At 44.4% G+C, this 18,993-nt stretch overlaps 1 protein-coding gene across 4 annotated transcripts; it reads right to left on the bottom strand.

Moving 5' to 3' along the window:
• Positions 1-2,913: 2,913 nt before the first annotated feature.
• NPRL2 (NPR2 like, GATOR1 complex subunit) lies at positions 2,914-17,897 on the bottom strand. 4 transcript variants are annotated; one of them, XM_032947594.2, is made up of 11 exons: positions 17,504-17,897; positions 15,082-15,173; positions 14,292-14,460; positions 13,737-13,845; positions 12,230-12,366; positions 10,512-10,579; positions 10,220-10,256; positions 9,933-10,026; positions 5,499-5,616; positions 5,074-5,273; positions 2,914-4,017 (listed from the first exon to the last, which is right to left on the bottom strand). In XM_032947594.2, exons 1-11 carry the CDS (start codon positions 17,573-17,575, stop codon positions 3,950-3,952), a joined length of 1,164 nt encoding a protein of 387 aa, XP_032803485.1. In that variant the 5' UTR covers positions 17,576-17,897; the 3' UTR covers positions 2,914-3,949. The 4 variants fall into 4 exon arrangements, with proteins under 4 accessions (XP_032803485.1, XP_032803484.1, XP_075921267.1 ...); XM_032947593.2 differs by having other exon boundaries at positions 10,512-10,609; positions 17,504-17,895; XM_076065153.1 differs by lacking the exon at positions 2,914-4,017 and having other exon boundaries at positions 5,184-5,269; positions 10,512-10,609; positions 17,504-17,896.
• Between the last annotated feature and the right edge of the window lie 1,096 nt (positions 17,898-18,993).

Genomic DNA, 18,993 nt, shown 5'->3' with positions numbered 1-18,993 from the left:
TATAAATCAATGCATAGCTTTCTGTTTATGATTGTGGCTATGGTTGTACTTTATTAATCCGAAATCTCTGCCATTACATACAATGAAACAAGAAATGGTCAAAAGTAAAAACAGAGCAATGTAATACAATATACACTATTAGACATTATTGTAAACAAAAGTCCATCCCATGTGTTCATGAATTTTTCAATATTTTAGGCAGGAAATTAGTTTTCAAATTTCGACATTTTTCTGGGTTGGGATCCTCAGACACCCTGGAGGATTTGGTCCCCCCAATGTTGACTCCATGGCGACGACCTTGGGCTGCTATCTCTGGCTCATCTGGCTAAGGGTGGCGTAGGGGAGGCTATTCTGGCCTGACCCAGCCAAGGGACAGGTCCCGACCACTGGCCCGCTCGGACCCGGGGCCCTTACAAGGACGGCGGGTCAGGAGAGTCCCAGGGTCCTGGCTAGCTGGGCTTCAGTCTTCAACTGGCTGCCTCGACCTGTCCAGAGGTCCGGCTTTTATACAGCTCCGGAGGCGTGCCCGCCCCCGGCCACGCCTCCTTTCCAGAGAGTTCCAAGGGGAGTCCCGGGGCATCCCAGCACACCCCGCAGCCCCCCCTAGCCTCGGGGCTGGGGAATCTAGCGGCCCCTATCCCGGTCCGAGGTATTGCCCCTGGTGGACCTCGTCTGCAACTGCAGGTAAGTAGCGCGACCCATTAAGTATATATAGCCCTATATACAGCGCTACATATAAATTCAAATGAAATTAATATATCGCTTATATCTGTAGTGACTGAGTGTCACTGTGTGGTGCCGGGCTTACGAAGCCACGGCGGATGTGTTGGCATTACGTGTAGCCCGCTTACTGGGCGTAGTACCAGCCCTAGCGGGGCTTGGGTGAGCGCTAGTCAGCACGGAGGCACCACGTGCAGTGTGCGGTGCGGGCTCCCGGTGAGGGAGCGAGAGGGAGTGTCAGCCAGCCAGGGTTACGTTGGGGCATGATACGATGGTTGACCTGCCGACACGTGACCGGATTATATTGGAGGGGGGCCACCGGTGGACGGGGGCCGCTGGGCGGTCACGTGGTATAAAAGAGCTCTCGGGAGCCTTCGGGAAAGAGCTCGAAAGATCTAGGTGGGCGGGGCGAGGGGCGGAGCCAGCCCCGGCCCAGGCCGATATAACAGGGGCCCCGTGAGGGGCTCGGGGTTCTTCGTGTTGCTGGTGATGAAGATCCACGTCGGGAAGAAGAAGCCTCTAGCCACGCGGTCCGGGACCCAGCTTGTGGTCCGGGCCGGAATAGCGAACCGTGTCTAGTTCTGTCGTAGCGTGGCTAGATGAGTATTCAACACCCAAGTGTAGGTTGTGTTGAGTTATTGAATAGTGTTGCTCTCAAGACGTCTGCGACTCAGTTGTACTCACTAAACATCTTGGGAATACAATGACGCATTTCCCCCTTCCAGAGCACATCGAGACTCGCCCTCAGGCCATTATCTGGCTCCACCACCTCGCGGTGGACATAGCAGTTGCTGTAACATCCACCACAACGACACGAAGACGCGTTTAATATTGAGAAATATACAGTGAACTGGAGGCTGTCGTGAAGATGCGCAGATGCAAGAGGGCAGCTGTGTTAGTGTGGGAGGCTGCGAGCGCCAATGACGAAGTGATATCAATGATTATTTCACCTCTGGCTTAAAGCCTCATGTAGTTCCGTGTTGTCGGTGGGAATGTTATAGATTCGTCTTTTGACTGCTCTTGCTGTTGGTAAGTTGTTTACTTGTAAATCTTGACTTAAAGCTTTCGTGACTGCAGGAATTCATATTCTTTGGGTCTGTCGGTAAAGCCAAATAGATAGAAAAAATAACATGTTATTTTTATATTTGGCTTTAGCAAAAGACCCCAAACATTTTTTTACTTATGTTCTATTCATTTTAAATAAAAATGTGTTTTCCAATCAAAAGGTCAGATAGTTGTAAAGGGTTATTACTACCGCGGAGTTGAATTAACCGTAAATATACGCGCCGGCCCCTTTCACTGGACGTTAAAGATCCCGTGAATTCGTGCACAATAATATACCATTGTCGTTCCGGCGTCACGGTCCAAATTTGCCACGAAAAATAACTCAAATTACACACTTGGAATTGAAAATAACAATATCCCCCCCCCTCCACCTTACTACGAAAACTTGTCAAGACCCTCCTGAATGTGAGTCATGAGACTCGGGCTTTCCTGGGGTACACCAGTGCAATAAATAAATTGGGCGTTTCACATTTGCGGTCAAATTTACTAATGAATCACGATTGCTTCTTGTTCGATTTGTTGTCCTTCACCCACTCCGATTTGCACAGTTGGTACTAATGAAGTTCAACATACGTACAATCATTACTGGTAACCACACATTAAGCAAAATCGATTTTCTGCACGTAGAATGTACAGTATTGCAAATCCATGCGTTTCAACTCGGAGGCACAGAGAGCTGTCGTCACAGCTGTGATTGTTGGCTCGCTGGATTTACAATTCAGAGGTTGTTGGATTCAATTCCATCTCCCGACACGGCAGTTTAAACCATGGGGCAAATTTCTTAAATCGCGTGTGGTAGGATAAAGTGTGGATACCTCTTCCAAGACAGTCTGGTCAGTGTGAAAGAGTACACCAAATACATTCTCTGGAGTTCCTACGAGTGGAGGCCCCTTCCACCAGCAGTGGCCTTAGCAATTGCAGGGCAGCACCGTTCCCTTTAAACTGCAAAACGAGGGAAAATGCACCACTGATTGCCACGTGGTGAAACGTCGCCACGTGCCGATCAGTGCATTCACGACGACAGTTCCACTAGAAACGAACCAGTTCCTGACTTTTGGAACCTGTCCAGTAATTTATTTGTAAAAACAATCATTGCTTTTTTGTATTAGTATTGTAGAAGGAAATATAAACGTGGGTATGCGGTCTTTATTATTAAAGATTGCAAATATGTCCAACACATTGTGAAAGAGATTTACATTTCAGTTAAACATTCACATTTACAAGTCAACAACGAATCATGAGTCTCCAACCAGCGGCAGGATGAAATAATACTAACTGCACTTAAAATATAAATAGGAATACATGGCATGTGTTATGGCCATTGCTGGATAAAGCCAGTGCCGAGTGAAATCTTAACTGTTCTCGAGCATCTTCAAACTTAACCAACCCGCATTGTCCAACATGGCGAACTATGATCAGACTAAATATTGATGTGCTTCATGATCCTACACAGGTGAAGAACAAACACATGCTTTATGCAACTTAATAGCCAGATTGGTTCCAAGCAGCATGTGGGCTTTCAAAGGTTTACTTAGAAATGATCACAATATTGGCATCAGAAACAAGATAGTTATATAATCAAGCGCAATATCATAAACACAAACTGAACTGTAAACACCGTGGTCCAAGCGAGTTCACGTCAAAAGAAACAATGCTGAATTCTGCAAATGTAATCAATAAAGAACATTGATCTGGCAATTTGAGTCTGTTGGGGCAGAAATATTCTATAGCATGTCACTCAACCGAATAAGGTACTGTACATTGTTTCCAAAACATGCGGAATACAGCATTTGTAACGCAACTAAAACATGCCCAACATGTACATTTACATTGTAAGCGGCCCAAAGAGACTGGACAGATGTCTTAAAAAAAGACAGGTTCTTCCGATGTAACTTCCTTTATTTAGCGACACGTAAAGTCCAACAATTCCTTCGAGGCCTGAACCAGTGTCATGTAAAATATTTTTTACATTTTAAAGACTTTGTCATACTTAAACAAAAAACCCACAATGATCTTTATTACACATACCTTGTATTACATATGAAAAGAAAACATTAACATTATCCCATAATAAATAATGTGCAACTCTAATATATAATTAACAGTCATCAAAACAATTGTTAACAGCGTAAGTACAAGACCGCCTATGGTTGTTGGTGTGCTGTTATTTCCAACACACCAGTATATTTGGGTCACTGTCGATAATGTCTTCCAATTCCCGGTAGCTTAAACCTGCACTCGCACAGACAACAGAGATGATTCACTTGAACACAAGTTCGGTGGGAATGCAAACGAAATGTTTATGGTATTTTGGAGCTCGAAGAGGCTGCGTTTAACTACTTACTTAAAAAAATGCTTAACTCTGTAATGATCCTATTTTTCCGTGTAAAAATATTTTTTTACGACTGCTATTGCAGGGACTATAGACTTCTTGGAAGTTTGGTTAAAGTACACATGTTGATTTATGTATGTTGCTTTTCGTATGTTTTTTTTATTGCTCAACATTCCCATGACTCCATTAACAGAAGAGAAAACCTTCAACATGATGTGCTTTGGCCATTTTATCAAAAGGTGCGTTTAGCCCATTGACTTTCAAGCAGCAGAAAGAGTGTTAAGATAACTAGGTTTATTTTAAACAGCTGCACCCGGTAAGTTTAAAGGAAAACGAATTCAGCTAATGTGTTCCATAACTTTGACGTAGGGAAAATAAACTGAACGGCATGATGAGCAATCGTTTGCATGAAGAGACATGCAGAATGTGAATGGGAGGCCGTGCATACGTGTAATGGTATTTGGATGAGTGCAATTTCTAAATTCAAGAGAACAATTACCATGTAAATAGAAGCAACACGGGGATAGTGATGAGCCATTCACCCTATATGCTTTGCGCTTGCAGGTCGAAGTGGGAATGAGGTCACAGCTGAGAAGCTTGCAAAATGACTCATCCCACCTGTCGTGTTAAGCCAATACGTTGTTTGTTTTCACTCGTATACAACCACCTTATTTTGTATTTACACACGTTATGATTAATTTAGTATTGCATCTTCAAGCACAAACCATTGTTATTATTCGTGCTCCCCTGATGCACAATAATGTGGATTATGGATGTCTATTCATCCTTTCGGCAGCATTGAAAACCGTTAAAAGTTTCCAGTAATTTTTTCCAACATTTTTGATACCGTAATCATCACATATTTCGAAGATGCGAATTAATGCGTATAATTTGCCTGTTAGTTAATGCATGTGTGTGAATTTGCACAGCAGTCTCATTGTGTGTAAGTGTCACACCTTTGTGGCAACTGATGTGGTCCTGACTGTGGCAGCCGGAGAACCAGCGCGAGGATCGGACCCTCCCTTCGCCTGTCCTCCCCTCGTTCCCCTTCCCCTCCCTCCCCTCGTCCCCTCCTCTTCCCTCCCCCGTGAGCTTCAGCGGGAAGCGGTGCAAGCGGCGGATCATGCCCCGCATCACTCCAAACTGCACCAGCTTCCTGCACGCAGTCACGCACAGATTATATACGTGCTTTTGTACAAGCGTCTGTAAACACCGTCATACACAGGCCTGAGTGAAGGCCTCCCCATGCCGTGTGGGTCATAGAGCTTATTTGACCATTATTCCCCATGCCGGTCAGTGCAGTTTGGTGAAGGCGAGGCCAATAGATGTGGGAGCACAAAGAAGCAACTAAAAGCACCTGGGCCCCTGGGGTCTCTCTCACCTCTCGTCCACGTGCTGCATGAGTGGCGAGTGTCGCAGGCACAGGTCACGGACCGTGGTCCCAGGACTCAGGCCTGAGTAGAGAAGGAATGCCTCCCGCAGGGACACGCGCTTGTGACCTGTGCGCAGCCCAGCCCCCACAAACACAACAGACACGAGCACAATATACACATTAACATACACCAGCACACAAAGACACAGGAAAACATGAATGAAAACTACCCCAATATTCAGGCGAAACAAAAGCTACTTGGGCATTTTGTATTTTTGTAAAAATATTGTACTTATATAACTGATACAGATTCTCCTGCCTGAGTTCTTGTGGTGGTATTTTTCCAAATCTTACTTGTATCTGTGAAATCTTTATGCCACAAAATCTGCATATACCAATGTAATATTTGCAGACTACCCATGTCTCTTTTAAATCTGACAGAAGTAAATATATAGGAGTGCTTTAACATAAAGCATTACCAACACGCAAACACAATGTGGTCACAGACAACTCTATCCTATGTGTGTGCACTTCTGTAGAGTTATGTGCTCTTGTGTGTGACCACATTGTGTTTGTGTTGGTAATCCTGCGTATACAGTGAGGGAAAAAAGTATTTGATCCCCTGCTGATTTTGTACGTTTGCCCACTGACAAAGAAATTATCAGTCTATAATTTTAATGGTAGGTTTATTTGAACAGTGAGAGACAGAATAACAACAAAATCCAGAAAAACGCAAGTCAAAAATTTTATAAATTGATTTGCATTTTAATGAGGGAAATAAGTATTTGACCCCTCTGCAAAACATGACTTAGTACTTGGTGGTAAAAGCCTTGTTGGCAATCACAGAGGTCAGACGTTTCTTGTAGTTGGCCACCAGGTTTGCACACAACTCAGGAGGGATTTTGTCCCACTCCTCTTTGCAGATCTTCTCCAAGTCATTAAGGTTTCGAGGCTGACGTTTGGCAACTCGAACCTTCAGCTTCCTCCACAGATTTTCTATGGGATTAAGGTCTGGAGACTGGCTAGGCCACTCCAGGACCTTAATGTGCTTCTTCTTGAGCCACTCCTTTGTTTCCTTGGCCGTGTGTTTTGGGTCATTGTCATGCTGTAATACCCATCCACGACCCATTTTCAATGCCCTGGCTGAGGGAAGGAGGTTCTCACCCAAGATTTGACGGTACATGGCCCCGTTCATCGTCCCTTTGATGCGGTGAAGTTGTCCTGTCCCCTTAGCAGAAAAAACACCCCCAAAAGCATGCATGTTTCCACCTCCATGTTTGACGGTGGGGATGGTGTTCTTGGGGTCATAGGCAGCATTCCTCCTCCAAACATGGCGAGTTGAGTTGATGCCAAAGAGCTCCATTTTGGTCTCATCTGACCACAACACTGTCACCCAGTTGTCCTCTGAATCATTCAGATGTTCATTGGCAAACTTCAGACGGGCATGTATATGTGCTTTCTTGAGCAGGGGGACCTTGCGGGCGCTGCAGAATTTCAGTCCTTCACGGCGTAGTGTGTTACCAATTGTTTTCTTGGTGACTCTGGTCCCAGCTGCCTTGAGATCATTGGCAAGATCCTCCCGTGTAGTTCTGGGCTGATTCCTCACCGTTCTCATGATCATTGCAACTCCACGAGGTGAGATCTTGCATGGAGCCCCAGGCCGAGGGAGATTGACAAGTTCATTTGTGTTTCTTCCATTTGCGAATAATAACACCAACTGTTGTCACCTTCTCACCAAGCTGCTTGGCAATGGTCTTGTAGCCCATTCCAGCCTTGTGTAGGTCTACAATCTTGTCCCTGACATCCTTGGAGAGCTCTTTGGTCTTGGCCATGGAGGAGAGTTTGGAATCTGATTGATTGCTTCTGTGGACAGGTGTCATTTATACAGGTGACAAGCTGAGATTAGGAGCACTCTCAACTCTCTTTAAGAGTGTGCTCCTAATCTCAGCTCGTTACCTGTATAAAAGACACCTGGAGCCAGAAATATTTCTGATTGAGAGGGGGTCAAATACTTATTTCCCTCGTTAAAATGCAAATCTATTTATAACATTTTTGGCATGCGTTTTTCTGGATTTTGTTGTTATTCTGTCTCTCACTGTTCAAATAACCCTACCATTAAAATTATAGACTGATCATTTCTTCAAATTTTGATTTAAAGCTTTCGTGACTGCAGTAATTCATATTCTTAGTTCTTTCAGTAAAGTCACGTTGAAGGGAAACAATAAAATAATAAAATATATATAAACAATAAAAACTCTCACGACGTTTCGACCATAACACAAACGGTCGTCATCAGGTGTGTCGGTTTGCATAAATGTATTTATTTTTAAACGGTGTATTTATTTATAAAAAACGTTAGCGCCACTCGCAGTGATTTGGCAGTTTATTTAGAAGTACTAGTCCATCTATGCTCTTAAAAGAGGAGGGGGGAGACGAAAAATTAATGTACGCTGTCTGAAAGCCACTGTAAGCGTGAACAATCAATTAAGACCTGAAATGGTTTATCAAATCTTTCCAATGATTGCTAAGCCAGAATCCATCTTCTCGGTTGAAATTGTCTCTGTGCTCGTATATGTGGATAGCCTCATGAACGAATCTCTCATGGTAGCCAGATGGCTTACAAAGAACCTCTGTCGTGGAAAAGTCAATGTCATGTGAGCCTACTGAATTATAACAATGATCTGCCACGGCCGAGGTGTTGGTCCTACCGTGTTTAAGGTCTGCTTTGTGTTCACGAATGCGGTCCGAGACATGGCGTTTGGTTTCTCCAATGTAACTACTACCACAGAGGCAACTTAGTTTGTAGACACCAGGGTATTGTATGTCCGGAATCACATCTTTTACAGACGGAACCATCAGGTCTCTTTTTAATTAGGACATCTAAAAAAGGTAGCCATCAGATTTACCATGGAAGTCGAAAAAGATGGCAAGCTACCTTTTTTGGATGTCCTAATTAAAAAGAGACCTGATGGTTCAATGAGCCACTCTGTCTACAGGAAAGCTACCCATACGGATGCTTATCTGAAACCGGATTCCCACCACCATCCATCACAGAAGAATTCTCTCATCAAGACTCTGTATCATAGAGCCCAATGCATATCCGACCAGGAACACATAGGCAGTGAACTCAAGCACGTACACCAAGCTCTTAAGGCTAATGGTTACTCCGACTATACAATCCGCAAAGCTATCACTCAAACCATGAAGGACCCTCTTGAGGAGCCTTTCAAAACCATCACTTTACCCTACATTGTGGGGATCACAAAAAAGATCTCCAAAATCTTGAATAAACACAAGATCCAGGTCCGTTTCAACACATTACATAAAATCCGTGATCTGGTTCCGTCTGTAAAAGATGTGATTCCGGACATACAATACCCTGGTGTCTACAAACTAAGTTGCCTCTGTGGTAGTAGTTACATTGGAGAAACCAAACGCCATGTCTCGGACCGCATTCGTGAACACAAAGCAGACCTTAAACACGGTAGGACCAACACCTCGGCCGTGGCAGATCATTGTTATAATTCAGTAGGCTCACATGACATTAACTTTTCCAAGACAGAGGTTATTTGTAAGCCATCTGGCTACCATGAGAGATTCGTTCATGAGCTATCCACATATACAAGCACAGAGACAATTTCAACCGAGAAGATGGATTCTGGCTTAGCAATCATTGGAAAGATTTGATAAACCATTTCAGGTCTTAATTGATTGTTCACGCTTACAGTGGCTTTCAGACAGCGTACATTAATTTTTTGTCTCCCCCCTCCTCTTTTCAGAACATAGATGGACTAGTCCTTCTAAATAAACTGCCAAATCGCTGCGCGTGGCACTAACGGTTTTTATAAATAAATACACCGTTTAAAAATAAATACATTTATGCAAACCGACACACCTGATGACGACCGTTTGTGTTATGGTCGAAACGTCGTGAGAATTTTTATTGTTATATATATTTTATTATTTTATTGTTTCCCTTCAACGTGACTTTACCGAAAGAACTAAGAACATGATCATTTCTTTGTCAGTGGGCAAACGTACAAAATCAGCAGGGGATCAAATACTGTTTTCCCTCACTGTACCTATGTAAAAGCACTGTTTGCTAAATGTTTACTTCTGTCAGATAAAAAAAGACAGTAGTCTGCAAATATTCCATTCTTGGAATATGCAGATTTTTGTGACACTAGTCATTACTAAGTGGTGGTATGTACGTAGAACTTATTTCGCGCCGCACATAGCCAACCAGGCTAATCCGAGGTGCTTGATGCATGCCAAGTGCACCAAGACAGGATGGAATTCCAAAGGTTCAGCGGCAGAAGGGCACAGGAAATATCCAAGCGTTACGTCTTAACAGATGCTCAATTGAAACACGGGTACATGAGGCTACACAGTGACGCACGCGTGTACACATAACGCTGTTGCCCACGCGGACACGAAGCGTACCTGGCTTGGTGATGTAGGCGAGACACTCCTCCTGTAGAGCCTTGTCATCGGTCAGCTGCTGCAGCCCAGGCGTTGGGCAGTACACATTGGAATACTATGCACACGCACAAACACACACAAGCATCTCACTTGCCTTGCAATTTTTTTTCACAAATAATAAATAATCTCCGCATGGATTGCCATATACATTAAAAAACAACATTTTATTCGATAAATAGATACATGCCTAAACAAGTATTTTGTTTGGAAACAGAGAGGGTGTTCAGTAGTTGTGCAGTAAATCTTACCTGGAATATAGGAACAATGGTGACTACATCATAGTACCTGTAAGACAGTTGTACATAATTTAGTACCGAATGTACTACGCACAGTATCAGAGACAGGGTTAATTATTACAAACAGAAGAAAATTTGGGAGAACACACTGTACGATTCATTGGTGCGAACACAGTTATTGTATCAGTGCAGATATATTTATTTTTTGCGAAGGGACAACATTTTCACGGTATTCTCGCTCAGGGATGGGAGTAGTGTTCTTCTCAGGGTTTACTGGTGAGGAGCACAGACTCGAGGCACTCACAGCAGGTTTTGTACGGCAATGCGCACGAGGTTGAGCTCCACATCAGCCTCGTCGGCGATCCTTCGCACCTGCCGGAACCCGTCCATATACGGCACAATCTGCGCGGCCGTAGGGCGCACAGTGAACAACAGACATATCCACGCCTCGGTGTCCACAGAGCGTACACACCCCACGACACCATCCTTTACGCTCACACTGTGCAGCATTTCACGACATACGCATGGCAGCATGCGTGCGTGGCTGCTACGAGCACAGTGTGGCTTCACCATTTGTAATGAGAGTAAAATCTCCCCCCGACGTGGAAGGTAAGCAGGGGGCTGGCCCAGCTACTGGCTACAATTAAGGATAGCCCACAGTGCGACTGCATTCACCAATCTCAAACCATGGACCAGTTGAAACAATGGGTAAAGATGCTCAAATCCCCGCTCCTCTGTTCCCATCCGGCAGTATAAAAGGGAACACCGGCCAGTCTACCAGCAGGTCACGTACCATAGGGTAGCGTCGGTACACCAACTACAGATAGTCCCCGAGTTACGATGGTCCGACTTACGATATTTCCATCTTAAGATGGCGATAGCGATACGACAAAACTGTAAAATATTTTTAATTTCGCGCGGCAGGCAAACGCAGCAGCGTACAAGGTACGAATCTTGGCAAGTACAGTAGAATGATACGTTACGATACGTTCAATGCATGTATGATACGTAGCTTTAGCGATTTCATTTTAGGTTTACCACGATACGTTCAATGCATGTTAAAAGTTTTTATAGCAGATAGGATTGTTTCCTGAAAAAAACTTTCTATTAAATTGCAGTTCATATAGGTAGGCTAAGAATTTACCTTTTTTTACTTTACATTTTACTGTGCAATACAGTATTGTAATTAATAAATACATACAGTATATAGTTCATACAGTATGGTACTGTAAATTGCTCTGTTTTGCTAAATTATCACCATTCTTTAAGACTCCTGGGTAGGCTAGGCCATCTTCGACTTATGATGTTTTTGACTTCTGATGTGGGGGTCGTCGTAACGCATCTCCATCGTAAGTAGAGGACTACTTCCAAGTAGTGGTGCGGGCAAGCAAATTAGCAATTGCTGGGTTGCGCCTTTACCGTTTAACTGAGAAACGAGGGCAAATGTACTTCGTGGTTTGTACATTCGCGTGCATTAATCTGCATTCATCACTAAAATTATACTGGATAACAATTACTGGTTCCTGACTTTGGAACCGGTGATCGATTCTGAAAACGGTTTCCAATTTACCGATTATAGTTTAAGAACCCTATCCTGAAGCCATCCAATGTTTCACCAACCATGACATGAATATAGAAACGCTGCTGATCAATTCCTTTCCCCACGAAAGAAGCGGAGCCGCAGGCTTGAGGTCTTACTGGCTGCACACTGCTGGGTAGTGTACATATGTTGTACGTGTGTAGAACTTATTTTGCACCGTACGTAGCCGACCCTGTTAATCGGAGGTGCAGTGGAAAGACAACAAACTAAACAAAAAAACCAGTGTTCTAAAGAAATGGGTTTTCAATCTAGGTGATGATTTAAAAGTGCATAGCTCATGTGGGCTTCCTAACATAAGAAGGAAGAGTGTTCCAGACGGCTACAGAAGCACATCCGACAGCGCACAATGCAGTGACCATCTTTGTTCGATGGCGAGGTCTCCCTGACCGAACGCTGCATTGTGGACAAGGTGATGCCCTCACCTGCTGGGTGGTGAGGTCCCACTGGCTGAAGTCGCGAGCATCGCGGGGCTCCGTGAACACGGGGACGTCGTACTCCTGCACCACGGCCGGGGCACGTCGCTGTGGGACCACCTTCACGTGGATCGTGTTGGACTCGTCTGCACAGCGCCCGAGCAACGGCCAAGACGACGATCCCCAATGTGCATACGTACATGTACAGCCCTTGAGCCAATCCACGGCTATATTAGGGCCTTCCCCATGCCACATGGGTCATGGGGGTTAATTTTTCATACTTCAGTGCGCTGTTCGATGTGGGTTAGTGAGACATGGAGCATGACAATGTATATTGCTGCACTGCTGTCTGCTGCCCAGTGTAGTCCCAAAGCCTATAATGCGTACGTGTTGGTCGTCCATCAGACGTGATATGTAAACAAGGACAAATTCACAACGCGGTTTGTACGTTCACATGTGTCAATTATGAGTAAATTTAGTGCCAACATTCCAGGCTCAATCTTGATTAGCTTCCAGATCTGATGAGGTTGAACGTATTCCGGCTAATTTGGTCAAAAGTTATTTACAATGCTCATCTATGTATATAAAAAAGGGATATTTGTGAATATGTGTGTCTGTTCGAAATGTTTAGCATACTTCCCAACATGCAACAAACTTGAAATTTGGCATGTGGGCAGCTTCCAGACTGTACACAATGCAAAAAGTCAAAAAATAGACTTTGTATTTTGGGTGGGGGGTGCAATAATGGATATATTTTGCACTGGAAGTGAGCGGTGACGTCACGTCTGTGAAGTCACCCGCATGCGGCAGCGTCACGCAGTGTGCCTGCTGACGTCACGCATCCCCCCCCCACCCTCCGCGTAGACCGTGTATTAATCCAAGACAAAAATCCAAGTCTTGGGCGAAGCCGGGTAATGAAGCTAGTTACAAATATGTTTGTGGAGCTGTTCGGTAACTTATGTGAGGGCAGACAGTTTAGCCAGGAACTAATGCTGAAGTAAGGTCAGTCAAGTTGGTCGGTGATGCTGAGTATGAAGGTTGATTGACAGTCCTTGAATAATAGAACAGATGAAAAAGACATCAAGGGCAGTTAGTTCAGACTAATCAATAATACACTGCAATTCAAGTAAAACATTTTCTCCAGCACTGGACTAACATAGGCTCAAAGTAATGCAATAATTGTGGTGGCCCAAATAGATATTTGTTTTTTTTCCTGCAGTAAAATCAATCGGAAACAATCATATAACTCGGAAACACCAAGCATGTAGGCAGGTACCGAAACGTCGTACGCTGACCTAGACCAGGGGTCAGGCAACCTGTAGCTCTGGTGCCACGCGCGGCTCTTTTGAGGACTCCCGCTTCATGACGTTATTTATTAAGGACCGCCGTCTCGTATTCACCATGTATTACGACTGTAAATGTTTTTTTTTAAACCGAATTCGAAACAAAATGGCTCTTCTTGTTATTTCGGTTGCCGACCCCTGACCTAGAGGAACTCGCAGACCGTTCCGCTCACCGACAGGAATGGAGCATCTCCCGGACGAATTGAGCTCCGACAACAGCTCGGCCATGATGCGCGGCAGCCTCTGCTTACTCTCTTCGTTGGAGATGAATCCATTCTCCTGCTGTACTCGGAGAGCGAGAGGGACACTTTGTTAGATAGAGGCAGGTGAAAGACAGATTGGGGTCAGAGGAGGAAGGCATGGCGCACAGAACAATAGGAGACATTACCCTTGGCGAGAGTTTACGTTGATATATTGACTTCTGTAATTAAAGTGTGAGAAAGGTAATGGCCAAAAGAGTTAAATAAATCAAGTGTGAAATTGTAAAATCACAAGTTCCAATTCTGGTCATCATTAGCTCAGTCTTATCAGATCTCAAAGGTGGGTAAAATTAATACCTCCGAGTCAGCATCATTTTGGTGGGACCAAGCAATGGTTTGTTTTAATGATTCATTGGTCACCACTGCAGAAGCATGGCTTGTTCAACAATTACACCAAGCAACCAAGACTGATGGAAGTAAGTTATAAGGTTGCAGAGTTCTGGTTAAGGTGTAAGAAAAGGCAGGCACCTCCAATGTCTTGAGGTAGGTGGAGAGCTTCTTAACGATAGGCTCCAGAGAACAGGTCTTGGCAGCCGCATCGCACACCAAGGCCATGTTAAAGAGCAGCGCGTTGCGAGAATACTTCTTGTTCTCGATGCACACCGGGCAGCCAATCACCTTCTTTCCAAGAGCCGTCCTGCAGGCAAAAAGAAACACCCGAAAACCTGAGTTGTAATCATTTATGCAATCACCTAGTAGTCACAGAAATAGGTCAGAAGGGTACAATTTTGGGGCGAAACCAAACGTCATAATCTTTAAAGAAACAGGCACAAAAGCTAAATAGGACAATGGTCGTGCCCAGTATCATCTCAGTGTCAGGGTCTTCCTGGCCAGATAATGTCTGTTATTTGTAGAATCAAGTAACAACGGACCACTGTCTTAGCAATAACCCTTTTATATCAGGTTCTATTCAAGAGCAGATACTTTCTAACCACTGGCTTAGATATCCAGCATGTTGCCAATTAACCTCACCCAATGATAAATACGTATTCCTTAAGCACTGTACATTTTAAATGAATTAATGGTTACATTTCTGAAGCTGAACAATGTTTAAAAGCATGATTGAAATGTAACACTTAATAATATTATACTTTTGCCACTGTTCTAGTGATGTATCAAACATTAAAATGGCAAATTTTCTATCACTGGTAAGACAAATGTGCTCCATATTTACCTTAAGGTTCTCTGCTGCACGAATGATAAACGAATTAATAAACAATAGAACTTACAACAAATGAAAAAATGTGTTTTGTCTTACACTGTAATAAGTTTATTTTGTAGTTCAGGTTTGGTGATGATGTAAACTTGAATGGTATCAAAGAACTCCTTTGAGATGTAATCCTCTGGAACCTGCAGGTCAAAACGCACCAAGGATGATGCATCAACACTCATGCGCTGTAAATCAGAACGGAATATACGAACACACCAAGGCTGTAGCCATGGAGTCAACATTGGGGGGGGAGGGTGGGGGGGGGGCAAATCATCCAGGAGGTCCGGGGGTCTCCCCCCAGAAAAAAAATCTAAATTTGAAAACGAATTTCCTGCCTAAAATATTTAAAAATTCACCAACACATGGGATTGATTTTTTGCTTACAATAATGTCTAATAGTGTATATTGTATTGCATTGCTCCGTTTTTACTTTCTTACCATTTCTTGTTTCATTGTATGTAATGGCAGAGATTAGGGATTAATAAAGTACAACTATAACCACAATCATATAAACAGAAATCTATTTTATAGCGATATATTGGGGGGGGGCATTTTGAGCATATTTGAATATATATTATAATTATGGCCTTGGAACACACCACAAACACCGCAAAGATGCAATAATTTCCCACAAAGGCTTTCACAAAATTAGGTAGGAAGGCATTTATAATGACAACAGCCACCTTCAATCCCTCTCCATCCAATCTGTTCCTCTAATCATATCTAAACTCAAGTTTTCTTTGGAACCAAGACTCTTTAAATACTGAAATCCGAGCGTCATGTGTAGAATAATCAGTTTACTGTCCACGGCTGCATTGTATGGACAACTTTATTTGTAATTTAATGTCACACGAATGTGATTTCATTTGAATTCAGAAATTAATGCTTTAGTTAGTGCTGGATAATCACAAATATTAATTTAGATTTATACAGCGTCTAAATACCGCACAAATCTGTTCCAACAATTAAGGCGTTTTACGCTATTCTCTATAGCAAACCAAATCCACATACCACAGATACAATTATTCAAATTTCACCCTTAACGAACCATTAAGTGGACATAATAAAAATATGTTAAGACAAAATCGGCAGATCTAGTTATTGAAATATTTATCACAGGAACTGCTTATGATCAACTGCGTATCAATTATTAAAACAGTACAGCACGTGTTTAATCTGTCACGTATCCGTTGACGCGTGTAAGTCTTCAACGCAGACAAATTGTATTATGATCGCGTTGATCAGTGCTGTAAACGTTTGCACATTTTATTGATGGGGGATGTTGGAGTGAATAGTATAGTTCGTGTTGTTTGTAACAGGCGAGCCCGGCACTGCCTTCAGCCCTTTCGTGCACGAATGCCTTCAAGGGGGACCTTGAAATGAACACTTTTGTCTACAATGCATGTTGTGCAACCAGAAACTCCAAACATTGTACAATCAACGGTCCAAACAAGCTAAGAAGCGGCGCTTCCCACATCTGCGGCTATGCAAGACACCACTAAAGCCCCATTGGTGTATTCAAGTTAAACATTGTTAGTATGAAAACCCTTGATGGTAATAAAACAGATATTCTTGTGCAAGGAACATATTTTATTGCCAGAAAGGGTGAAAACCTATCCTTGGTTTTTTTAATACTTTGATACTGGCAACAACAAAAATAAGATCCCATTTAGTAAATACTGATAGGGGCCCGTCCATAAATGACGTCACGAGATTTTGGACCCCCCCCGCTAGTCACACGGCGTCACAAAAAGTCAGACCCCCCCCCTCAAATATGACGTCACAAAGCTCTGCCCCCCCCCCCAAAATAAAACATGCTTCAAATCGCTTTAAACTATTGTCATTGTAGTGAGTATTTAATGTGGCGCTACACTCTGATGTTGTAGGAGAAAACATTTATTTAAAAAAAGTCTTATTTAATTAAGTAGAACGTGTTGTCTATATTTATTTAAAGTTGCGAATGTTGATGTGACGTCACATTTCTCAAACCACCCCCTCCCCCTTGTCACACATCGTCACAAATGTCTGACCCCCCCCCCTAGGTGCGTGACGTCATTTATGGCCGGCCCCTTATCCTAACGCCCTGACCGCAAGGTGCACCCCCCCCCCCTGCCCGCCTCTCTCGTCACCTCGCCTCGGACTTTCCGCCTCCACTCGCTGCAGCAGTACGACGCCTCGGGCAGCAGCAGCTGCACGAAGCGTCGTGCAGCAGCAGCTGCACGAGGCCTCGCTGCTGCACGAGGTGTCGTACTGCTGCTGCTGCAGAGCTACTGCTGCACGAGGCCTCGCTGCCGCTGCGGCAAGCGACGAGGCCGCGAGTTCTCTCCCAGAGTCCCCGCCCTCGTGTTTGTTCGCCTCTCGTGCGGCGCCACTTTGTTCAGAGAGAGCCGGGTGGGTGTAGCGTGGTGGTGGTGGTGCACGATAGCTGCGGTGTGAAGAGGCCGAGACGGAGGCCCCAGCGAGACCCTGCCTGGAACGTGATCTTGGGCCCTGCCGTGGGATGGAACTCGCTGAAGAGGATGCACTCGATGCGTCGCTCCATCGCCTCCACCCTCCCTCCTCCTGCCCGGGGGGATTCACTCAGCCGAAATCTCTCTCACTCCCCTTACCAACCTAGCTCACCTTATCGCGTCCTCGCTCACCCCTCTTTACACTCACACACTCACCCTCTCTCACTCACCCTCTCTCACGCTCACACTCATCCTCTCACACTCACCCTCTCTCACTCACCCTCACACTCACTCACACTTACTCACACTCATTTACCCTCACTCACCCACACACTCACTCTCTCTCTTACTCTCACTCACCCTCTTTCGCTCACGCGCTCACCCACCCCCCCTCGGTCACGTGAGCCGGGGCCCTGCAATGTGAATTCGCTGTTGTCTGCGGGCCCGGGCACGTGAATTCTTCTCTGTCCGGGCCCTGGAACCGGAATTTCTCTTCCGAGCTCTGCAACGTGAATTGCGCGTTTCCGGGGGGCCCAGGAACGTGAATGCCCCGTTGTGTTGCGTGGCCCTTGAACATGAATCTCTCTCGGGGCCCTGTAACGTGGATCCCACTCTGGCGTGACATTGTCAATTCCCGCTCGAAGAACTCCATCAAATCGGCGCCCCTCCATCCTTATCAGTGCACCGACTACCTCCAGCACACATCGCCATCTGAATGTTGTTTCTCCTTTTGTCCAATGCAGTTACCCGCATTACTTTAGAAATAGGCCGTATGCAATATTGTTCAGTGCAAAAGGGGCCAGTCACATTCTCCCAGCAAGTCTCAAGCCGAAGTGACCAGATCTGGAAGACGCTACTTCATGATGATTTTAATACAAGGGCACATCCTCTTTCAGGGCTGTGCATATGCGGTAGTGTCAGATTAATGTTGTAAATAACAGGAATGTAGTTCTACATCCATTGCTGAAAAACGATTGTCGTGATAATGCTCATTGTAGAATGCAAAAGTCACGAATGGAAAACATAATTTAAAAATATTGTTGTGGAAAACGGTACCCCTGATATATACATTACTTTAATTATGATGTTGTTACTGGCAACTTTTACATTCTATAATGAGCACTTACCACGACCTTGGTATGGAAGTTTGTTTGGCTTGAATGTCATCAGTTTCACCTACACATGGGTAATTTTCACTGTCAGTTTTATCCATGAGCATCAGGACCTGAACATTTGGTTGCCCCGACTTATTCTTTGGGTCTTTTAAAAATTTACTTTAAAAAAATAAACAAAAAAAACACGACGTTTCGATCGCGACACAAGCGACCGTTTTCAGGCGGAAATAAGGGGTGAAGCTCCCAAAGGCAAGCTGTCTTTAAAGGTTTGAGCTGAGCGTAGCCCAAGTGTCATAACGAAGGAGGCGGGCTACAAGTGCCCTAGGGCCAGCAACACCGCACTTGCAGTGCGCCCAACGAAGTGGGTTATGTTAATGTGGGAAATTAACAACTTG

Source organism: Petromyzon marinus, chromosome 6, assembly GCF_048934315.1.
Source record: "Petromyzon marinus isolate PM22_M1 ecotype Great Lakes invasive population chromosome 6, UKy_Petmar_22M1.pri1.0, whole genome shotgun sequence".
In the NCBI taxonomy this organism is placed as follows: Eukaryota; Metazoa; Chordata; class Hyperoartia; order Petromyzontiformes; family Petromyzontidae; genus Petromyzon; species Petromyzon marinus.
This window is presented reverse-complemented; position numbering and strand designations above follow the sequence as displayed.